The sequence below is a fragment of the Benincasa hispida genome, chromosome 8 (genome assembly GCF_009727055.1).
Source record: "Benincasa hispida cultivar B227 chromosome 8, ASM972705v1, whole genome shotgun sequence".
Lineage (NCBI taxonomy): Eukaryota > Viridiplantae > Streptophyta > Magnoliopsida > Cucurbitales > Cucurbitaceae > Benincasa > Benincasa hispida.
Window position 1 is genome coordinate 28,678,737 of NC_052356.1, and position 19,785 is coordinate 28,698,521.

General features: G+C 29.4%; 1 protein-coding gene across 1 annotated transcript; it reads right to left on the reverse strand.

Annotated features, from left to right (window-relative positions):
* Nucleotides 1-14,123: 14,123 nt before the first annotated feature.
* Nucleotides 14,124-15,120, reverse strand: LOC120084212 (protein PHLOEM PROTEIN 2-LIKE A9-like). Its single transcript, XM_039040108.1, has 3 exons — nucleotides 14,992-15,120; nucleotides 14,791-14,882; nucleotides 14,124-14,609 (listed from the first exon to the last, which is right to left on the reverse strand). The coding sequence occupies exons 1-3, from the start codon at nucleotides 15,055-15,057 to the stop codon at nucleotides 14,216-14,218; spliced, it is 552 nt and encodes a 183-aa protein (XP_038896036.1). The 5' UTR covers nucleotides 15,058-15,120; the 3' UTR covers nucleotides 14,124-14,215.
* Between the last annotated feature and the right edge of the window lie 4,665 nt (nucleotides 15,121-19,785).

Genomic DNA, 19,785 nt, shown 5'->3' on the forward strand with positions numbered 1-19,785 from the left:
AGAAAAAGAAAAAGAGAATGTACAATTAATAATTAATGTGTAGAAAGAACATATGCTAAACATTGGAGCAGCTGCTTTCCATAAGCCAATAAAAAATATTGTGTAATGTAAGCCATATGGAACAAGAAGCTTCTAATGTTTAAATATGATGGAAATTGTTAAATGGAAGTTGGCAAAGGAATTAGTTCTCTCCCTTAGATTCTTTAGTATATATTTTAAGTCAAATTATAAAAAAAGGAATTGCTTTACAACGTGCGTTTGTGTGTTGTATATGTTTATTCTTGCTTCAACTTTTTTCCGGACATTGTGAAGGCCTATGTTGGTTCTTAAATTCAGCTTTTGTTTTCAAATAGAGGTAATTGAAAGGACTATTTTGAAATAAAGAAAAATGAGCCGTTTATTTATAAATATAGTAAAATGTTAATGTCTATAAATGATAGATCGTGATAGACATATATCGTGGTCTATTAACATCTATCAGTGTCAGTGATAGATGTATATCGTAGTCTATCATGGTGTATCACTGATAGACAATGACAATATCGTGGTGTATCACTGATAGACGATAACATTCATATTAGAAAATATTTTCAGTAGTTTTAATATTTAAAACAGTTACCCTAATGGAAATTGTTAGGGTTCATCAACTTAATGATTAAGACCTCATTTGATAATTATCTCATTTTTTGTTTTTGGTTTTTGGTTTTTGAAGATGTCTATGTCTTCTCCATTTCTTAAAATGATTTGCATCTTTCTTAAGTACAATGGTTCAATTCTTAGCCAAATTCATATATAACAAAAATAAGTTTTTAAAAGTTTTTTTTTTAAAAAAAAAAATTGGTTTGGTTTATTAAACCAGTGGTAAAATATAGATAACAAATGAAGAAATTTAGAGATGGAAGTAGTGTATATATACTTAATTTTTAAAAACAAATACAAAAAAACCAAATGATTACCAAATAGAATCCAACGAATAGTTTTTGAGAAAAATAATATCCTTTTAGATGCCGAAAAAAGTTTGGATATTGCCTATCGTAGTCCAAATTGCATCCAATAAAAATATGTCATGTGGTAGTTTTTTTAAAAAAAAAAAAATTCTTTACAACAAATGATTTACTTATATGCATTTCTACTTTGTATAAAAAGGGTTGTAACCCTCTAGGTACCTAAGTTTTGAGTCTAGCTTTTATTTAGTCTCTCATATAGTCTTTAGGCTTTTGTTTGGTAACCATTTGGTTTTCTATTTTTAGATTTTGTAAAACCTATAAACATTTCTTCGACCTTTAAATTTATTACTTTCTTATTTACTTTACTACTGCGTTCAATCACCAAGTGAGGTTTTGAAAACTAAAAAAAAAAATAGTTTTAATTTAATTTATTATGATTATTATTATTTTGAATTTGACTAAGAATTCAACTCTTTTACTTCAGAAAAAGGCAAACCATTGTGAGAAAATAGACTTAATTTTCTTAAACAAATAACAAAAAACCTAATGGTCCAAATAGGGTCTTATGTTCTGCATTTGATTTCAATTTAACCCTTATGTTTCAAAATATTATACTTTTAGTCTTCAATTTTTTTACTTTTGTTTCAATTTGATTTGGTTCTTAAGTTTCAAGATTTATACTATTAACATCGATTTTTCACTAATATTCACTCTCAAATTTGACATCCGTGTCTATTAATTAATTTAAAATAATTATGAAATGAAATTTTAAAATTAATTTTCATAATTATGGAAATAATAGTGAAACTTAATTAATTATACTTCTTTTAATTCTTTCAAATTAATTAGTAGGCATTAATAGTAAAGACCGAAAGTGAGTACTCAATGGAAAATCAAAGTTAGTAATGGAAATTTTGAAACATGGGGGCCAAATTCAAACAAAATTCAAACCCGAAGGCTACAATTATAACATCTCGAAACCTGGGAGCAAATTTGTTAAATCAAACTCAATATGTAATGACTGAAGTATATCATTTTGAAACTTATGTACCAAATAGAAACTAAACTCAAAACCTATGAATAAAAAATGTAACCTTCCCTTGTTTTTTTTTCCTAAAAAAAAAAAAGAACTTTTGTTTAATACAATTATTGTCTTTGTACATCCAAGTTTGGTCAGATTTAATCCTATGCTTTTAGATATTCAATTTTAGACCATATACTTTTAAGAAAGTTTAAATTTAATCCCTATTGTTTGTTTATAGTTGACTTTTTCAAAAAAATTACTTATTAGCATTTTCATTCTAAATTTTGAAAATATATCCATATATTATATTTTTCTTGTATGAAAATTGTTACAATTATTTATCTACTTTTGATAAAAATTAACTTTGAAAGGCTCATTTTAATATTGAATAAAATCACAAGATTAAAATTAGACAAAATTAGACATTTGAAAGCATATATATATATATATATATAAACGTAAATCAAACCTCAAATTCAAGGACTGACTTGGTATTTTAACTTTTTTTTTTATTTCCTTTCTACTGACCTGTCACGATTAAAATTGGAGCTAGCAGTCAACTTGATGACTCATGCACTTTTCAAGAGGTGGCCCATTACATAATCTATCTCGTTTCTGTTTGAATTGACTAGAGAAAAAAATATTTTTTAAAAAAGTCATTTTTATTTAAATTCTTTTGATAAAAACAGTTTAAAATGAACTTTAAAATCATTTCAAATGTTATTTTTAGTGGTTGTCAAACACTTTAATTTTTAAAAATAACTTATTTTCAAAATTAAACATTTGAAAAGTTAAACCAAGCACACCTATATTCTTTTTGACACAATGATTTTAGTGAAAATACATTAGTGAGATCGTATTACTCTTGCAATCTTATAACGTACAACTATACGAGTCAAATTATAATATAGAAATAGTTTGAGATAGTGTATTATCTTTGGGAGATCGGGTTTTAATCTTTTAACTACCGTGAACATCTGACCAAATATTATCTAGGGAGTTATACCTAAATGTGTTTAAACTAAAAATTAAAGCAAGCATGAAATTAAAATCAATCGAATAAGGAAGACTTCATCAAAGAAACACTTTAGAGCTCAATCTTTTTTCACATCAAGTTACTAAGGTAAATCTCTTTGTAATTAGTTTACTAAGCATGATAGTAAGTCTCTTTGCCGCTAATCTATATTGCTCACCATCACTCTTATACATAATACAATAATAGTCAAGTAAATTAGATGTAGTCTAAAGTCCTCTCCATCGAGCAAGAAATTAGACATAAATCAATCAAAGAGTGATCACTTAACCTACATTAAGAACAAACACATGTAGAATGTAATTGACATAAATCAAGTCTAAAGAATTCAATTAAATCTATCGATAATCCAAGAACTAGATCAAAACCCTAGATATTATATGAAATTAGCCAATCATGGTCTTGATAAATAGAATATACATATGAATTACAAATATACATATAAAATAAAGACAAAAGGAAAGGTAAATGAAATTATCTAGTGATCTTACTCTGTCTCCGAAGTAGAATCGCTCCTCGAGCTACTCTTAATTTTCGTCATCAAGCTCTCCGTCAATTTCCCCACTACAACAAATTGGACTTTTCTTGACACGAGAACATTGGCGAAATAGAAAGGTGCGAGAAAAAAGTAGTCATTAAAAGCCAAACTTACACATTTTTTGGCAAAAAACAACTGAAGTTTTTCGGATTTTCCGAAATCTATCATAGTTTTTTAACTTATAAATGAAAATAACAATCATTAATATATAGGAAAAACAAAAAAGACGAAATTTTTCGAAATTTATGACAGTTCTTCGATACGAATCACGTCTCTTCGTTACATAATCTCTCATATTAAATGGTATTTTTTTCAATATGCATCATTCTCTTGTGGCTTCGAGGTTATTTGAGTTTTCCACTACACTACCATTATCACAATAAAGTGTGATGGGTAAATTCATATTTGGAACAACGTCCAAATCTATTAATAACTTCCTAAGCTATACAACTTCATTAGCAACTTCATAAGCAGCTACATATCCAACCTTCATAGTAGAGTTAACAAAGCAACGTTACAACGCTCTGCAGGTCACAATGTTACAACACTCAATGTCAGCATTGCAATGCTTGCTTGCGCAAGGTGGGCGTGTGCACACTTTCTTTCTTTTTTTTCCGTCAATCTACGTAGTGTTGCAACGCTCTCCTGTTTTGCAGCAAACTGATGCTCTCTATCTTCTACCGTCGAGGCAACGTTGGGCTCTCACAAATTCTAGCGTTGCAATGCTGCTTCGATGGAAAAATGGTAATTTTCTCGACTTCTTTTAATTTGATGATTTTTCGCTCGTTTTTTCTCCAAACTTCTTCTAATTTCTCTATATTGATCCTGAGGCTATTTTACTTACAAAATCGGGATATTAAGCAAATTAATAGTATAAAATGAGGGGAATTAATATGTAAAATATAGTTCTTTTCAAGACCTATCAAAATACCCCCAACTTAACTATTGGTCGTCCTGAGCAAGTAAAATTAAAAACAAAGATTCAAACAAAATATGAATCATTTGATTGTTTATTTATTTGTTTGTTCATTCAAATTGATTATAGGCTAGTTTGACATACATAAATATTTCATTCTTAACTCTTTTCTCAACAATCAAGAAAACATCAATACAATACAAGCATTTAGAAGTGTAAAATTTACTAACAATCAATTGAGACTTATTTTTTAAAAGAAAATTATTTTTCTACCAAAATCATGAAAGAAAAGATTGCAAGGTTTTAGTTTATTTAAGACTCTAAGGCTAGTAGAAAGGATCTAACTCTCATTTCTTCTTCGCTCTACACTGCCTCGAGGTTTAAGATATATATAAACTTGTAAAAGAGAGGAAATTCTTAAGAAAAGGGTGTCTTTTATAAACTCACACACACAAATCTTAATTGTTGGCATTTCTTTTACCTAGAGGGATAGCTTGCACACTCACACCGTTGTGAACCTGTCACTCTTTTCTCGTGGGCTATAACTAGACACGATGGAGGTAGCTCTTTTCACCTTTATCTATACACATACACACAAACGTTAATGAAAGTTATGTTAATTTGCAAGCTTACTTGATTAATTTTTTATGCTAGCAACTTTTTTTAGAAGACCCTATTTTAGTCTCTTTGTCTAGACTTGTTACTCTAATAAGATTATTCAAAGCAAAATGATTAAAGAGTCAAAGAATAGTCTTTTTAATGCAACAAGAAGCCACTTTTGATATGGAAGACATATTTCATTAAGAAGTAAAAAATTTTCAATTTCAGAACATCAAAGCAATTATCAAGATATTAGAGCCACAAATCTAATCAAGATATCAAAATATCGAAATGATAGAATCTAAATCTAACAAATCTAAATCTAGTTCATATGCTCAAGGGTTCCAAACATGCATAATTACATATCATCCTAGAGCAAAAATTTTAGTAAGGCTCATTTTCTATGAAAAAAAATATAAAAAACATGCAATGTTTCCCACCGCTAACTTAAAAATTGAGCATTGTCCTCAATGTTTAAACTAAGCATATAAGTTCAAGAAAAAAAAAAAAGTAAGGGACATAGAGAGAAACTCCTGATTTGTTGATTTGCTTTATTGAGAGAATGAGAATTCCTTGTTTTTTATATTTTTTAACTTTCCTTTTTCTTGAGTTTACCTACAAAGAAAAATAAAAATGAATTATTCTTTCATTCTTTTATTTATTGACAAAGTATGCTGACAATTACAAAAATAAGAAAATAAGGGAAAAAGAAAAGAAAAAAATGAAAGTGAAAAGAAAGAGAAAATTCGTCTTGTTTTGCAAACTTTTAGCGTCGCTTGCTCGACGTTGGTGAAGAGGGGTATCACATGTATAAGGGATTAGCCAAACGCAAGTCCAATTGGACTTGGTTTACATGCCCTTCGTTGTAGACTTTAAACCTATGCCCGTTCACCTTGAAATTCTTTCCTGTTTCGAGACTTTTAATTTTAACTACACCATAAGAGAAAACATTAGTAATTTCAAAAGGACCTAACCACTTGGACATAAGTTTTTAGGCGTCAATTGTAATCTAGAATTGTAAAGCAATACTTTTTGTCCAATTTTGAAGTTTTTTTTCAACAAATTTCCATGAATAAACTTGGTTTTCTCTTCATAGATCTTGGAGTTTTCATTAGCCTTATGTCTTAGTTCTTCGAATTGTTGTAATTATAAAAGTTTTTCCTCTCTAGCTTGAGTTAAATTCAAATTACCTCGTTTTACCGTCTAATATGCCTTGTGTTCAACCTCAACAAGAAGATGGCACGCCTTGCCATATACAATTCTGTACCGGGTTGTTCCAATAGGTATCTTAAAAGTGGTTCCATAAGCCCAAAGCACATCATTAAGTTTAGAGCTCCAATCTTTCCTTTTCAAGTTAACCGTCTTTCCAAGAATGCTCTTCACTTCTCGATTGAAAATTTTCGCTTGGCCATTTGTTTGAGGATGATACATGGTTATAACTCTGTGGTGTACTCCGTATTTCCTCAATAATGCCTCTATGGTTCTATTACAAAAATGTGTTTCTTGATCACTTATAAATGCCTTAAGAATTCCAAAGCTACAAAAGATGTTATTTTTTAGAAATCCTAAAACAACAAAAGCATCATTAGTCCATGTGAGGCTGCCTCAACCCACCTCAAAACATAATCTATTGCAAGCAAAATGTACATATAACCAAACGAAGAAGGGAATGGGCCCATGAAATCTAAGCCCAAACATCAAATATCTCAAATAGAAGAATGGAGTTAAGTGACATTTCATTTCTTTTTGACAAAGATCCAAATTTTTTACACTTATCACAATACTTGCAAAATGCATAAGAGTCGGCAATAAATAATTTCAAAATAGTCTTGAGTCTAAAATTTTTCTAGTAGTTCATTTTCGATTAAAATTACCTCCGCATGCGTACTTGTGACAAATGGACAAAACAGACTCAAACTCTTCGTCAGAAACACATCTCCTAATTATTTGATTTGGACAAAATTTCCATATAATAGGAGAATATAAAGTTCAAGTATTCATGTAATAGTCATAGATCTTAGTTTATTGGATTTAGACTTTACGAATGCAATTTAAAAATTCAATAACAACTTTATTGAAGAAATGTTGAATAACATCTTTATCGATAATAGAATATGTTTAACTTTACAAACTGTAAGTTTCAGGACATACAACCCAACAATATAAAATTTAATTTTGAATCTAATTCAAAATTAACTTTATATAATATAATGTATCTATATACATTATATTAATTGTTTCATATACAATTAACATATAATTCCCTCACTTTATGAGTTTTATTCATATTAATTTAATATTTCAATCTTATTCAAACATTAATACTCTCATTTATATAGTTAATTTTGAATCTCATTCAAAATTAACTAAATGTTGAATCTAATTCAAAAATTAACTTTAGATTATTATGTATCTCTATACATTATATTAATTGTATCTCATACAATTAATGCACATTCCCTTAATTTGAACAATTCAAATTTATTCAAAACAAATTAATTCTTGATTTTTCTCTTAGTGAGCTAGCAAGAGGGATATAATGGATTTACAGATTAGAAGCTCCAATGATATGAGATTAATTAATTAAATTCTTTAACTAAATTAATCAATATTCATAATTATGGTCACTCTATTAAAGACCCACAACTACACTTTTCGCTTTGTAGATATATTTCCGTGTCTACGAATATAATCTTTATCAGTAAGTCAATCATTCACGAATTGTTCGTAATCACACTGAGTCAAATTTTTGTTTTACCTCTGTAATTATATCTTACTCCTTAAGTACCACTAATCTCTCTATTGATTAATAAGTTTATAGTCCAACTATAAACTAAATCTCTCTCAGGCCAGTGAGAGGGTGATGCCTCATTGTTCAAGACCTGGAATCATCTCTTAAATGAACAATTCATCTACTTACCCATCTCTTAAATGAACAATTCATCTACTTACTCTAAAGATGGGAAGGAGTTCTATATTGTGTAACTATATTCCCATCTCTATATTTGAACAAGTCCTCAAGATGGCAAACTTATTGAGTTGTTGACATAGACAACTCTCACCCATAAACAGGAGTTCATAACTCACTCAGGATTGCGTTTGAGTTACATTCGGTTATTCTATGAAATTTTAATCTCTTCAGTCAATAGTGTTATAAAGAGATATTAATCATTTCATGGTCTGATATTATACAAACTCTTTGATTAGGATACTCCTACTCGCATGTCTCCACATGAACGATTTGGATCAAATCGCTTTTAACATTTACATAGTGGGTCGTATCCGCAATGTCACCAGAATAAGACACTCAACCTTATCCATGTATTGTAGACCTCTTAGGTTATTACTTGAATATGATCCATTTGTATGTCTACCACATATTGTTCAACTTACATAAAATAACCTTCCATCTTAGATTATTGAATTGAGTTACATAAGACTAAAAGTTGAATAAAATGGCTCTTTATTTTACTAAATAAATGAATATTGTTTATACAATACAAAATACGAGATTTAGGACATATATCTCAACACTAATGACATATCTAAGTCGGTGGTGTGAGCTTGCATCAACACGTTGGATGCGATAGGATGTGAATCGTAGTGATTGCAGTCCCATCCTTGGTTCCCATAGCCAAAGGACTCGTCTCATCTAGGTTGATGGAAATCATCACCCAAATGACTATGAAACCCTCCTATGTAGTAGTCTCATGGCATTGGATTCCACTGCAACCTTGGGCATGTTTGCTTAAGATGGCCCATAAACGAGCAGATCCTACATGCTTGCACTTGCTGCGTCTCTGCAACTATTTGACTAACTGATAGGTCTAAAAAAGAGCTATATTTCCTTGCTTAATTTGAGTCCATTGTTGGATTTTATGTGTTTATTGTCTTATTTTGTAGGTTCCAAGAAACCATGAGGTAGAATTAGAGATTTGGTGAAGACAGAGATTAATTTGAAGCAATTTGGATGTGATTTGAGCATCCGGGCTTCAAAGAAGAAGAAATTACGAAAATGTTGTTGTCACAGAGTTGCAACACTCGCCTGACGCTTGCCCAACGCTATACAGTATTGCAACGCTTGCTTGACGCTCGCCTAATGCCATAAGGTAAAATGTGTAGCATTGCAATGCTACCTGCAAGTATTGTAATGCTACAATTTTCTTGACATTTAATCGATGCGATTGAATCCTCATTTTTTAATGCATATGATTTTTAATTCTATATGATCGCTGAGAACCCAGTAGAATTAAGAGCATATAGTTTACTTAGGATATGGTCTTTTCGACCTTAATTAATAATTGAGACGCTCGATTGATTTTGGTTTAATTAATTGTCGACCTTTGTAGAAATTAATTAGTTCAAATCAATTTATTAGTTGTGCATGTATAGAATAAATGTTTGTTTAATTATTGGAATCCACGATAGAAATTACATAACAAACTCTCTCTTCTTCTAGAAATTATATAGACCCCTATCTTAGATTGCATTTACCCTTTTATTTCAATTTCACACATTATTATCTTCCACACCAACCCCCCATTTAATACTCTAGTTAGAAAATTGGCTTAACAAAATAAATCGTGCTTCCCTGTGGATCGACTCGGACTTACCACTATTGCTATATTTTAGTAGTGATATGAGTAGTTCGGTATTTACAAATTTTCTTTTGACTAAGTTTGGAGGTTATTAATGATGTAAGTTTCAGGAACCGTCACTAACCAAAGAAGTTAACTCGGAAAGTTGACCTCTATGGAGGTGTTTGTTTCAAGGGATGGGATTGGGATGGGTTAGGCATCCTAAGCCCAACCCTTGTTTGAGACAAGGGTTTAAGAAGCCAAGGTTTCCTACACTTTTTCTCATGGGTTTGAATGGTAAATACTATTCAAATACATGGGTTACACTTGTTTTCTAATTTAATTTAGGAAGTTTTCCGACCAACTTTCGGACACCATCTCTGGCACCATCGGCCAACTCCAACCGCCACCGACCACCTCCGGTCTTAACTTTCGGTGACCCTACCGGAAAACTTTGGGCCACCAACTCTAGCCAAATTTCGACTGTTGCCAACCTCAGGGACATTTTGGTCATTTCAAGTCTTTGAAGCTCCGGGTGCTCAATTTCACTTCAAATAGCTCCAAATCAATCCTAAACGACTCGAAAAGCTCCAAAATTCATGATTTGCTTGAATTCCTACAATGTAATCATTTAATCATATTAAACATAACATACAATGGAGATTAGAGATATAAAAATAGCTCTTTTTGAGAGTTATCAAACACCTCCAATCTAAACTTTGCTCTTCCTTGAGAAGGACAAAACAAAATTTAGGTATGGATCTTATGCTACAAATGAGTGACTCTAATCTCAAAGCTAAAGAAACTTAGAATTCACAAAGATAGAGTCATTCAAATGCATGCAATCAATTGAGAAATTTAAAATTAATTCTCTATCCACTGTATGTGTACGTGTTTAGTCAATCTTATCTAAGTTTGTTCTATTCTTGATGGAAGGAATAAGAAAATTTTTCATAAAAAACTTTTTATGTTCTTGAAATTTCTTGACAGAATTTGAGAGAGTTCTTAGAATATTAAAATTACATATATCTGTTCTTTACTATCCTCTACCAATTCAGGGAGAGGGTGTATTTTAACTATAGGAGTTATAACTCTTCCACACCACGTTAGATAACTCCTTGTTTAAATTATTTATTTAATTTTTATATATTAAATCTAATTTAATATATAATTAAATAAATATTAATTAATTAATTAATTAACAATGAATTAATTAATAAATTAGATATCACATATTTAATTAAATTTATATTTGAATCATATTCGAATATGGTCCTCTCCTATAACCTATAGTATTAATATGAATATCATTCATATTAATTTTAACCTATAGTTTTAATATGAATCTAATTCATATTAAATATATTTGAATATCATTCACAAATATTATTCTATCATATTATATAGTTTAATTTGGATCCCATTCAAAATAAACTATATTATAATGTATTTATATACATTATATTTATTGAACATTTCAAATTCTCCTAATCAATTAATTACCTTAATTAATTTGAATATTTCAAATTCATTAGAAAATAAATGTTCCTTATTTTATCCTTAGTGAGCTAGTAGTGAGTTAGTAGGGGGACCTATGGATCTACAGATTAGAATCTCCAATGATCCGAGATTAACTAATTAAACTCTTTAATTATGTTAATCAACATTCATTAACTGTGGGGTCACTCTATTAAAGACCCAAAGTTACACTCTTCCCATTATAGATATATTTCTATGTCCACGGATATAATCATTATCTGTAAGTCGACCCTTCATGAATTGCTTGTGATTACAGGTGGGTCAAATTATCATTTTGTGCCTGTAATTATCTCTTACTACTTAAGTACTACTGATCCCTCTAATGAACAATCAATTTATAGTCCAACCATATACTAAATCCCTCTCGAGCCAATGAGATGATGAGGCTTTATTGTTCAAGGCCCGAAATTAGCACTTAAGAGAGCCATTCATCTACATATCCTAAAGACGGAAAGAAGTGAACTTCATCTTGTGTAGTTATGTTCCTAGCTCCCTACTCGAACAAATCCCCAAAATGGTACGTTTATTGAGTCGACGACTCAGGTCACTCTCATCCATACAAATCAAATGACTATCCTCATAGACAGGAGCCCATAACTCACTCAAAATTGAGGTAGAGTTACTTATGGTCATCTTAGGAAATTTTAATCTCTTCAGTAAATGGCGTTAATCTCTTCATATAGGATATCTCCACCCACATGTCTCCACATGAACGATTTTAATCTCTGTAGACCATTTACGTTATTACTTGAACGTGATCCACTTGTATGTCTACCACATATTGTTCAACTCACATAAAATAAACTTGGCTCTCAGTTTATTGGATTGAGTTAATGCAATCTAAATGTCAAGTAAAATAACTCCTTATTTTATTAAATAAATAATTTGTCTATATAATTTACAAACTACAAGAATCATGAGATTTAGGACACTAAACCCGACATCTTCTTCCATCCTTATTTACAATGAGCATTCATGATTGAACTGATAATTCATAATGGTTGTTTACTGAATGCTATGTTTATTTATATGTTATAGCTGCGTCGAAGATAAAAACCTAGTAGCATGATTAGGGAATGTATGTTCAATGATAGTCTTAACTCTAATTCAATATACATGAACTAATAGGAATAAGAGTTAATCATATGTTGGATCTGCACTATCGGATTTCTCATACGTCGTGATAAAATTTCCTCTGACCTTAATTTAAGCTTGAATGATTTGTATGGTTACTTTTTAACCCAAGTAATTAGAAGTGATTAGTTTAATGAGGGTTTATCTTACTAATAATTGGGTCGTTTACGAATTAATTTGTAAATGATCATGTGGTTGCATGTCGAGGTTCTTAATATCTAGTTTCCCACGATGAAGAAATCATCCTAGCAAATTCCTATCTCTTGTTCTATCTTTCTTGACAGGGCAGTTAAATTTCATTTGTTTTGGGTTCCAATAGTGCTTCAACACACACATTGAAAGATTTTACCTTGTCAAATGGGTATATATATAAAGACTTACAAAGAAGCTTCCAAATTTTGGTTGTGGTAGAATTAGGAACTTTTCTCACATGCGTGCCTTACGGCTATTCTTTGGTAGGTTTACTTAGGTAATCGCGCTTGCGCATAAAAAGAAATAATCTTTTACTACCTTTTCTATTATTTTTTTTTATCAAACACTTTACTGTTTTATTAACTTTAATTTCAAATTGTTCCTTAATTCTCGACCAAATCAACGATATTTTAAATTAATTAGCTGAATCCTATCAAACAATAAGATAAACACATGAAAGTACTCGAATGAGTTCCGAAACTAACGATAATATAGACATGGACATTTTTTATGTGCTATCGAATCTTTGAATATTTTAAGAAAAGTACTTAGGTGCATCCCGGATAGCACCCATCTTCGTGCATTCTATCAAATTGTTCAATCATAACTTCTCATATGACAAATTTTACTTTTTTTATTTTTTAAAAATATTTTATTATTTTTTGATGTAAATGATAAAAAAGAATGCATAAAAATGAGTGCACCTCATTATTACCCATATTTTAATTCAACCTCAACTTTGTAATGTTGTTTCCCAATGTCGGCTAATTTGATTTATTATGACGCTCATTATGACGCTGTGTATGTCTGACTTCAATTAAAAAGTATAAAGAATATCTTTGTAGGATTGAAAGTTGAGCTGAAAGGAGGAAAGTAAAATGGTGAGAAAGCGGTTTTGAGCTGGAAAAGTGTTCAAGCATTGCCGTCCTTAATGACACTTTGGATGTATTTCTGTATATCAAAAAGTTGGGTCCAGCGAGAAAGAATATGATGGATCATAGTATTAATTTCTATTCATATATCGATACTTTTATCGATATTTTCATATTTTTATGAGTTCGATATAAACATGAAGAATAAGTATTCCTGATGTAAAAATAATCTAAATATCAAAAAAGTGTAATTTGTCTGGTATAATGCTCGTATTATAGATCTTGAGGTCTAAGGTTCGATTCCTCCACCTCACACTTTAATTATAATACCTTTACAAAAAAAAAAAAATGTAAATAACAAGGATATTAACTTGTTTAAAAATCATAAAATGTTAATTTATAAATTTAAATTTATATTTTGAATTTTTTGTTTTTCTAATTCTTTCATAAATTTCTATCAAAATTGAAATTGTATCGATATTTTCATTGAAATTTCTATAAAATTGAGACCTTAGTATTTTCGTAGATTTAATACCTAAAAGAAAGAATAACATTAGTTTTGAAATAACACAAATAAAATAATATTATCAATATATTAAAATATTATATGGAGAGATTTAGGATAAAGTGTGGATTTGTTTAGTCAAAACAATCGTTAAGTCTAGAGAGTTTATCAAGTCCTGAAGCCCATCAAGCCTACAAACTCTGTACACCAAACAACCCTTAAAAACCCATAATATTATTCTCATACTCAACATTCAATATTTTATTACATAATATTTCAAACATTTCCATTTTGAGAGTGACCGTTATATTGAATAATTCTTTTCGATCCGCCGAGCTCTAGTCCCCGAGCTTCTCAACAAATGCGTGGTGGATTTTGAGTCCTCCCTTCCACCTCCCGCTCCAAACCTCATACATCCCGAAGTAGAGACGGTGATCTCCTGGCGAGCTCGGCAGAGGGTTCACGGTGATAATTAAATCATTCTCCGGCATATTGAATTTGTTCTGATGAGAGCATTGAGTGTCAAGACGCACCTTCTTGTACACATATTTGCCTGCCTTCCCAATCTTTGCCATTATGTAAACTTCACATCCTTTCCATCCAAACGCTGCGGCCGTCATGGAAAGGTTGAACCCAACTCTGTAGCTTTTTCCGACCTCCACATTGTCTGTCCAACATGTCACCTCCAACCATGACACTTGTAGTAACTCTGCTGCTGCACTCGACTCCTTCCTACAAAGTAATGAATTCAGATAAGGCTTTAACGAAAATATTGTTAAAGACTTCAAAGTAAGTTTGGAAGAAAGAGAGTACGCATGAAGTTTGAAGAGTTGTTTAGTCCTCGGTCCACATTGTAATAAGAAAAGACCGACGAAGATAAATATGATGAAAGAGAATGATTATGGTGGCTCACGGATTGGAAGATTGAGGAGGCAAGCGCCAATAACGATTGTCGTTGCCCCATGTGATGGTGAAGCCATTAGGATAAATTATTGTCCTTTTGTTCTGTGAAAATTAAGTTGAGTTAACTTATATGGTAAGATATTAAGATTAATGGTATGTAGAAGGAAATTATTAATGAAGGTTTAGATTTACGGAAGTTTCTAATGTATACCTTGATCTTTTCTATTGCCTTTGGATCTCCATTGGAATGAGGTGATGAATAGGAAAATCCAACCATAATTTATGCTAGAGTTGAACAAGTATAGCTCTCTCCCGTTCTAGAAAATAATGGTGAGAGAAGAGATGTGATGAAGCTTTTTATATAGCTACGAAGAGTATTTATTTTTCTTTTCTTATAAAGAGTTTATGGAGGAATAATTTTGGGAAAAAATATATACAAAGATTGATTCTCTCGTTAAGTATAGATGCCAAAACTAGCATAGTTCAACAGAAATATAGAGTACATAAAATATAGAAACTGTTGTATATATAGCAATCAGACCAAAAGTATTAGCAGATATAGCATAATTTTAAAAAAATCATAAATATGACAAAATTTAAATACTCGATCAGTAATAAACCATATCACTAGGAGTTTATCAATGATAGACCATATCGCTAGTAAAAGTCTATCAGCGATCTAAGTTTATCATTGATAGACTTTACTATATTTACATTTCTTTAGAATGATGTTATACACTTCGTTATTATCCCTAAACATGCTACCAATTGCAATTACTGTAAAATATGCCAGCGATCAAGAGGTTCGTGGTTTGGATCTTTCACTGTTATTATAGTTTAAGAAAAAAGGCTAATAATATATAAATTGTGTGGCAAAGTTACGTCGTTAAAATAGCAATTTTGAGTCTCGATTGATAAATAAGTTACCAATTATGTATTTACAGTCAATGTTGTGTTCCTACGCTGGATTCCAATCACACTATCAAAAGTGTTAATGTATGTACACCAAGTTTATTATTCATATAGAAAATTTAAGAATCAACAGAGTTTGTGCATTTGTTATTATTATTATTATTATTTTTGCATAATCTGAATCCTTATTTATTTGTTTTCGAGTATAATGTTTTTATTACATTTTCATGAACTCAATTCATCCAAATAACCATGTTTTGAATAAATGTTGATAAGCTATTAATACATGAATGTTACATATGAGATTAATTTTTGAACGTTTATTTTCAATTTGATTTTCATTTTAAAGAAATTGAATACTTCTTTTATTAAATTATTAATATAATTAAATCTATCAAAATTCTATTAGCTTTTATCATTTTGGATCAAACAAAGTATGAATCTTGTATATAAACTCCTATTTTCCAATTTCACAATGTAAAAAGAATAAAATAAAATTCTCTTGATAAAATTCCATTCACTTTAATTGGTTTTCGGTTTTCTTTTAAATTCTATTGACTCTCTATGATCACTTTAAATTAACATTGATTTAAGTTTTTTTTTTTTTTTTGTCAAAATTTTTAAAGCTTACACTTTGGCGGTTCTCTAATTTCTATTGGTATCATTTAATTATTTTGAACTAAAAAATAAAATTCACTGAGATCGAAGCACCAATAAAGTGTGTGAATTTAATTTAGGGAATAATAAAAGTAGATGCTAGCTTTATATACTATGCATATTAGTATATTGCATACAATAATATATGATATAAGTGGTGGATCCAAAAAATTTATTTAAAAAAATTCAAAGTACTTTAAAAAATTCACAAAAAGATCATAAATGACTATTAATTTTGTACATATCATAATTGTTCTCTACTGAATTTCATATTATAAAATTGTTACATAATAAACTTCATGATCTATTCGATGAAATCAATCATTCTCAATAAATCTTTTGCGTATTTGATCTTGAAATTACTTCTATAATAAATAATTATAGTTTTTAGATCAAGATCATTACTCGAAAAAATCTAAGATCTACTAGTAAATTTTCTCAATTTACTAAAATATCAATAAGAACTATTTTTAAAAATATATATATCAATAAGAACTACTATTATTTTTCATCAATGAAGATGGTTGAACCTGTTGATGTTCAATTAGATTTGAATTTACATCTACAAAATCAAAATTAATAAAGCTATTGATAATAAAAGAACTAAAACATAAATTAAGAATATAAATATTAAGGATAATCGCAAATATATAACATTCATACATAAGTGAATCCGTCTTGAATGAAGTTACTTCACAAGAAACTGGTATAGCTCAACTAATTTAAACACATGGCGAACTAAAAATAAAAGACAAGAAAGAATTCATCTAATAAACAATGATCATGTTATATTTTTAGTCCATAGATTATATTTAAAAGAGAGACCGGTGGGAAGGTTCATACACTTTTACTAATATCAAGCACGTTTTGTTCAATTGACATATGTTTGTATTATCAACCTTAAAATTAGAGGTTCGACCTCTTCTTACCCCACCTATTATTGAAAAAAAAATGTATTTGTTAAAAAACATATATAATATTCCTAAAAGAACATATATAACCTGCCAACTCGAGTATAGCTTCATTGACATGAACTTTGTACCATCAATAAGGTTTGATCAGTACCCCACATATCGTAAAAAAAAAAAAAAAACATGTATAATGTCTTCTTTTTCCTCTTAAATGATATAATATTTATAGGTATCCAGTCAGTAAGTTTTTAATTTTTGATGGTGTGATTGCATATACGATAATTTTGCACAATGTAAAAATATCTGCAAATGAATATAACATTATTTTTAGCCATATCAACCCATGATAGATCTATTACTAGTTGATGTCTATTAGCAGTAGACCGATCAATAACCGAAGGTTATCACTAATATTCATATCATTGACTAAGAGATGTATAAGTGATAGAATTATCATTGATTGTGATCTATTAATAGTAGGTTTTTTTCATTGGTTTTTTTACATGGTGGTTTTGGTATTACTTTATTATCGATATTCCCTGTTTATAGAAGATATTTATAGTATATAAGACCCATTTTGACTTTATATACTATTAGGTAATTGGATGCATTCATATTCTTTTAAGTTTATTATATACTGTTCTACACAATCAGTATAACGAATTAAATTAAAATTACTATGTCAATGATATTCAAGTTTTAGATATCAAACGAGCACTATATATTAAATTAAATTAGACTACAGTTATATATATATATATATATATATCAATGGAAGTAAAAGTGTTAAAACGATATTTAAAATGATTTTCTATCCATGTGTATTTGCTACACATAACATGTGGTCTATCATCAATTTATCATATCAATAAATTAAAATTAAAAAATTTGCAATAGCTAACTTTTATTTTCTATCAATAATTTTTTGCTTATTAATTTATGGGACAATTGCAAATATAGACATTAGAGTCAAAGGAGTAGAAGATATAACATAATGTAAAAAAATATATAAATATGAACAAATTTAAATAGTATATCCGTGATATATCATATTATTGGTAGGAATTTATCAGTGATAGACTATATCATTGATAAGAGTCTATCAACGTTAAAAGTCTATCGCTGGTAGACTTGGCTTTATTTGAAGTTTTTTAAATGATGTTATACACTTGATTATTATTTTTGAAAATGCTACCAATTGCAATTATCTTAATTTATTATATAAAGAATTTTTTTTTTTTTTTTGTTAAAATAAACTTTCAAAGGATTTATGGATTAAATTCATGAATAGAACAATTTGTATTTCCTTACGTGACATAGAAAAATTAATTAAGTAAAAAAGAAATAAGATTAGGTCTTGTGCTACTTGTGCTGGGATTTAGCTACATCTCGAGTAGCACCTATATTAAAATATATCTAAATATCATCTTTTGTTGAGATTGAGTATAAAGGTGAAAAGGATGTCGAAAGTGAAAATATGACGATTGGTGTTGTCTGATTTTTATACTATGCAAATTTGTAACTGATGCCAAAATCTTAGTATAATGCAAACGTACATATAAAGTTATAGTATAGTAAAACGGCTGAAGAGATTGAGTATGCTTAGCTATTTTATAATTGTATCGATTTTATCTAGGATTAGACTTGTGATGAATGATTTGATTTTAATTGTGAATATAAAAGAAAACATAGTAATGACAATTATGAAATTCAAGAAATAAGGTTTTTAAGGGTGTTTCCTTAATTACATTATTAAGTCATGTAAATATTGATATGAAATATTGTATATTTGAGTCTGGAAACTATTGTTTGGATTATTATCAATCAATAATAATATTTTTTCATGCAAATATAACTGATTACTAATTTCTTGGAACCAAATTAAGAAGCATGAGATTAAGAATAGTCATGATTAACTTTCATTATCAACCTAATTATTTTTATGAAAGATTAGATATTGATCTAATATTATAGGTCCAATTAAACATACAATCTTTCTAATTAAATATTTAATCTAGCATTCATCAATGTAACAAACACAATTATAAAGAAAAATATTCAAGAACACACATCCATAGAAAATATTAAACATTAACTAAATCCATATTCTTATACATACCAACGAGCATGAAAAAGTAAAGAGAATAACCCCATTTCTCTCAACTCTATTTTATAACTCAAACACTCTTTAAGACTCTAATTTCGTGTTTGACAGAATGGTATCAACTGCCCAAACTCGTAGAGTATACAGAATAGATTTCCAAAAATGTAGTATTTTCCTAAAAATAAATCACTTCTGTCGCCGCCATGTGCATACATTTGGAACTCGCGTCGCGCTGCAATCCCATAGGACGCCGTGATGCTACTCTATGTTTTTTTAACCTTCCTTGACCTTTTTCTCTCTCTTTTTAATGTTTGGCTCGATTTTGATTTTTATGAGCAAATTAAGTCTGTTTTAGCCCTTTCTTTTATTCTAAATCTCAATCTCAACGACCCCTAGAAATCACTGACAAATGACGTCAAAC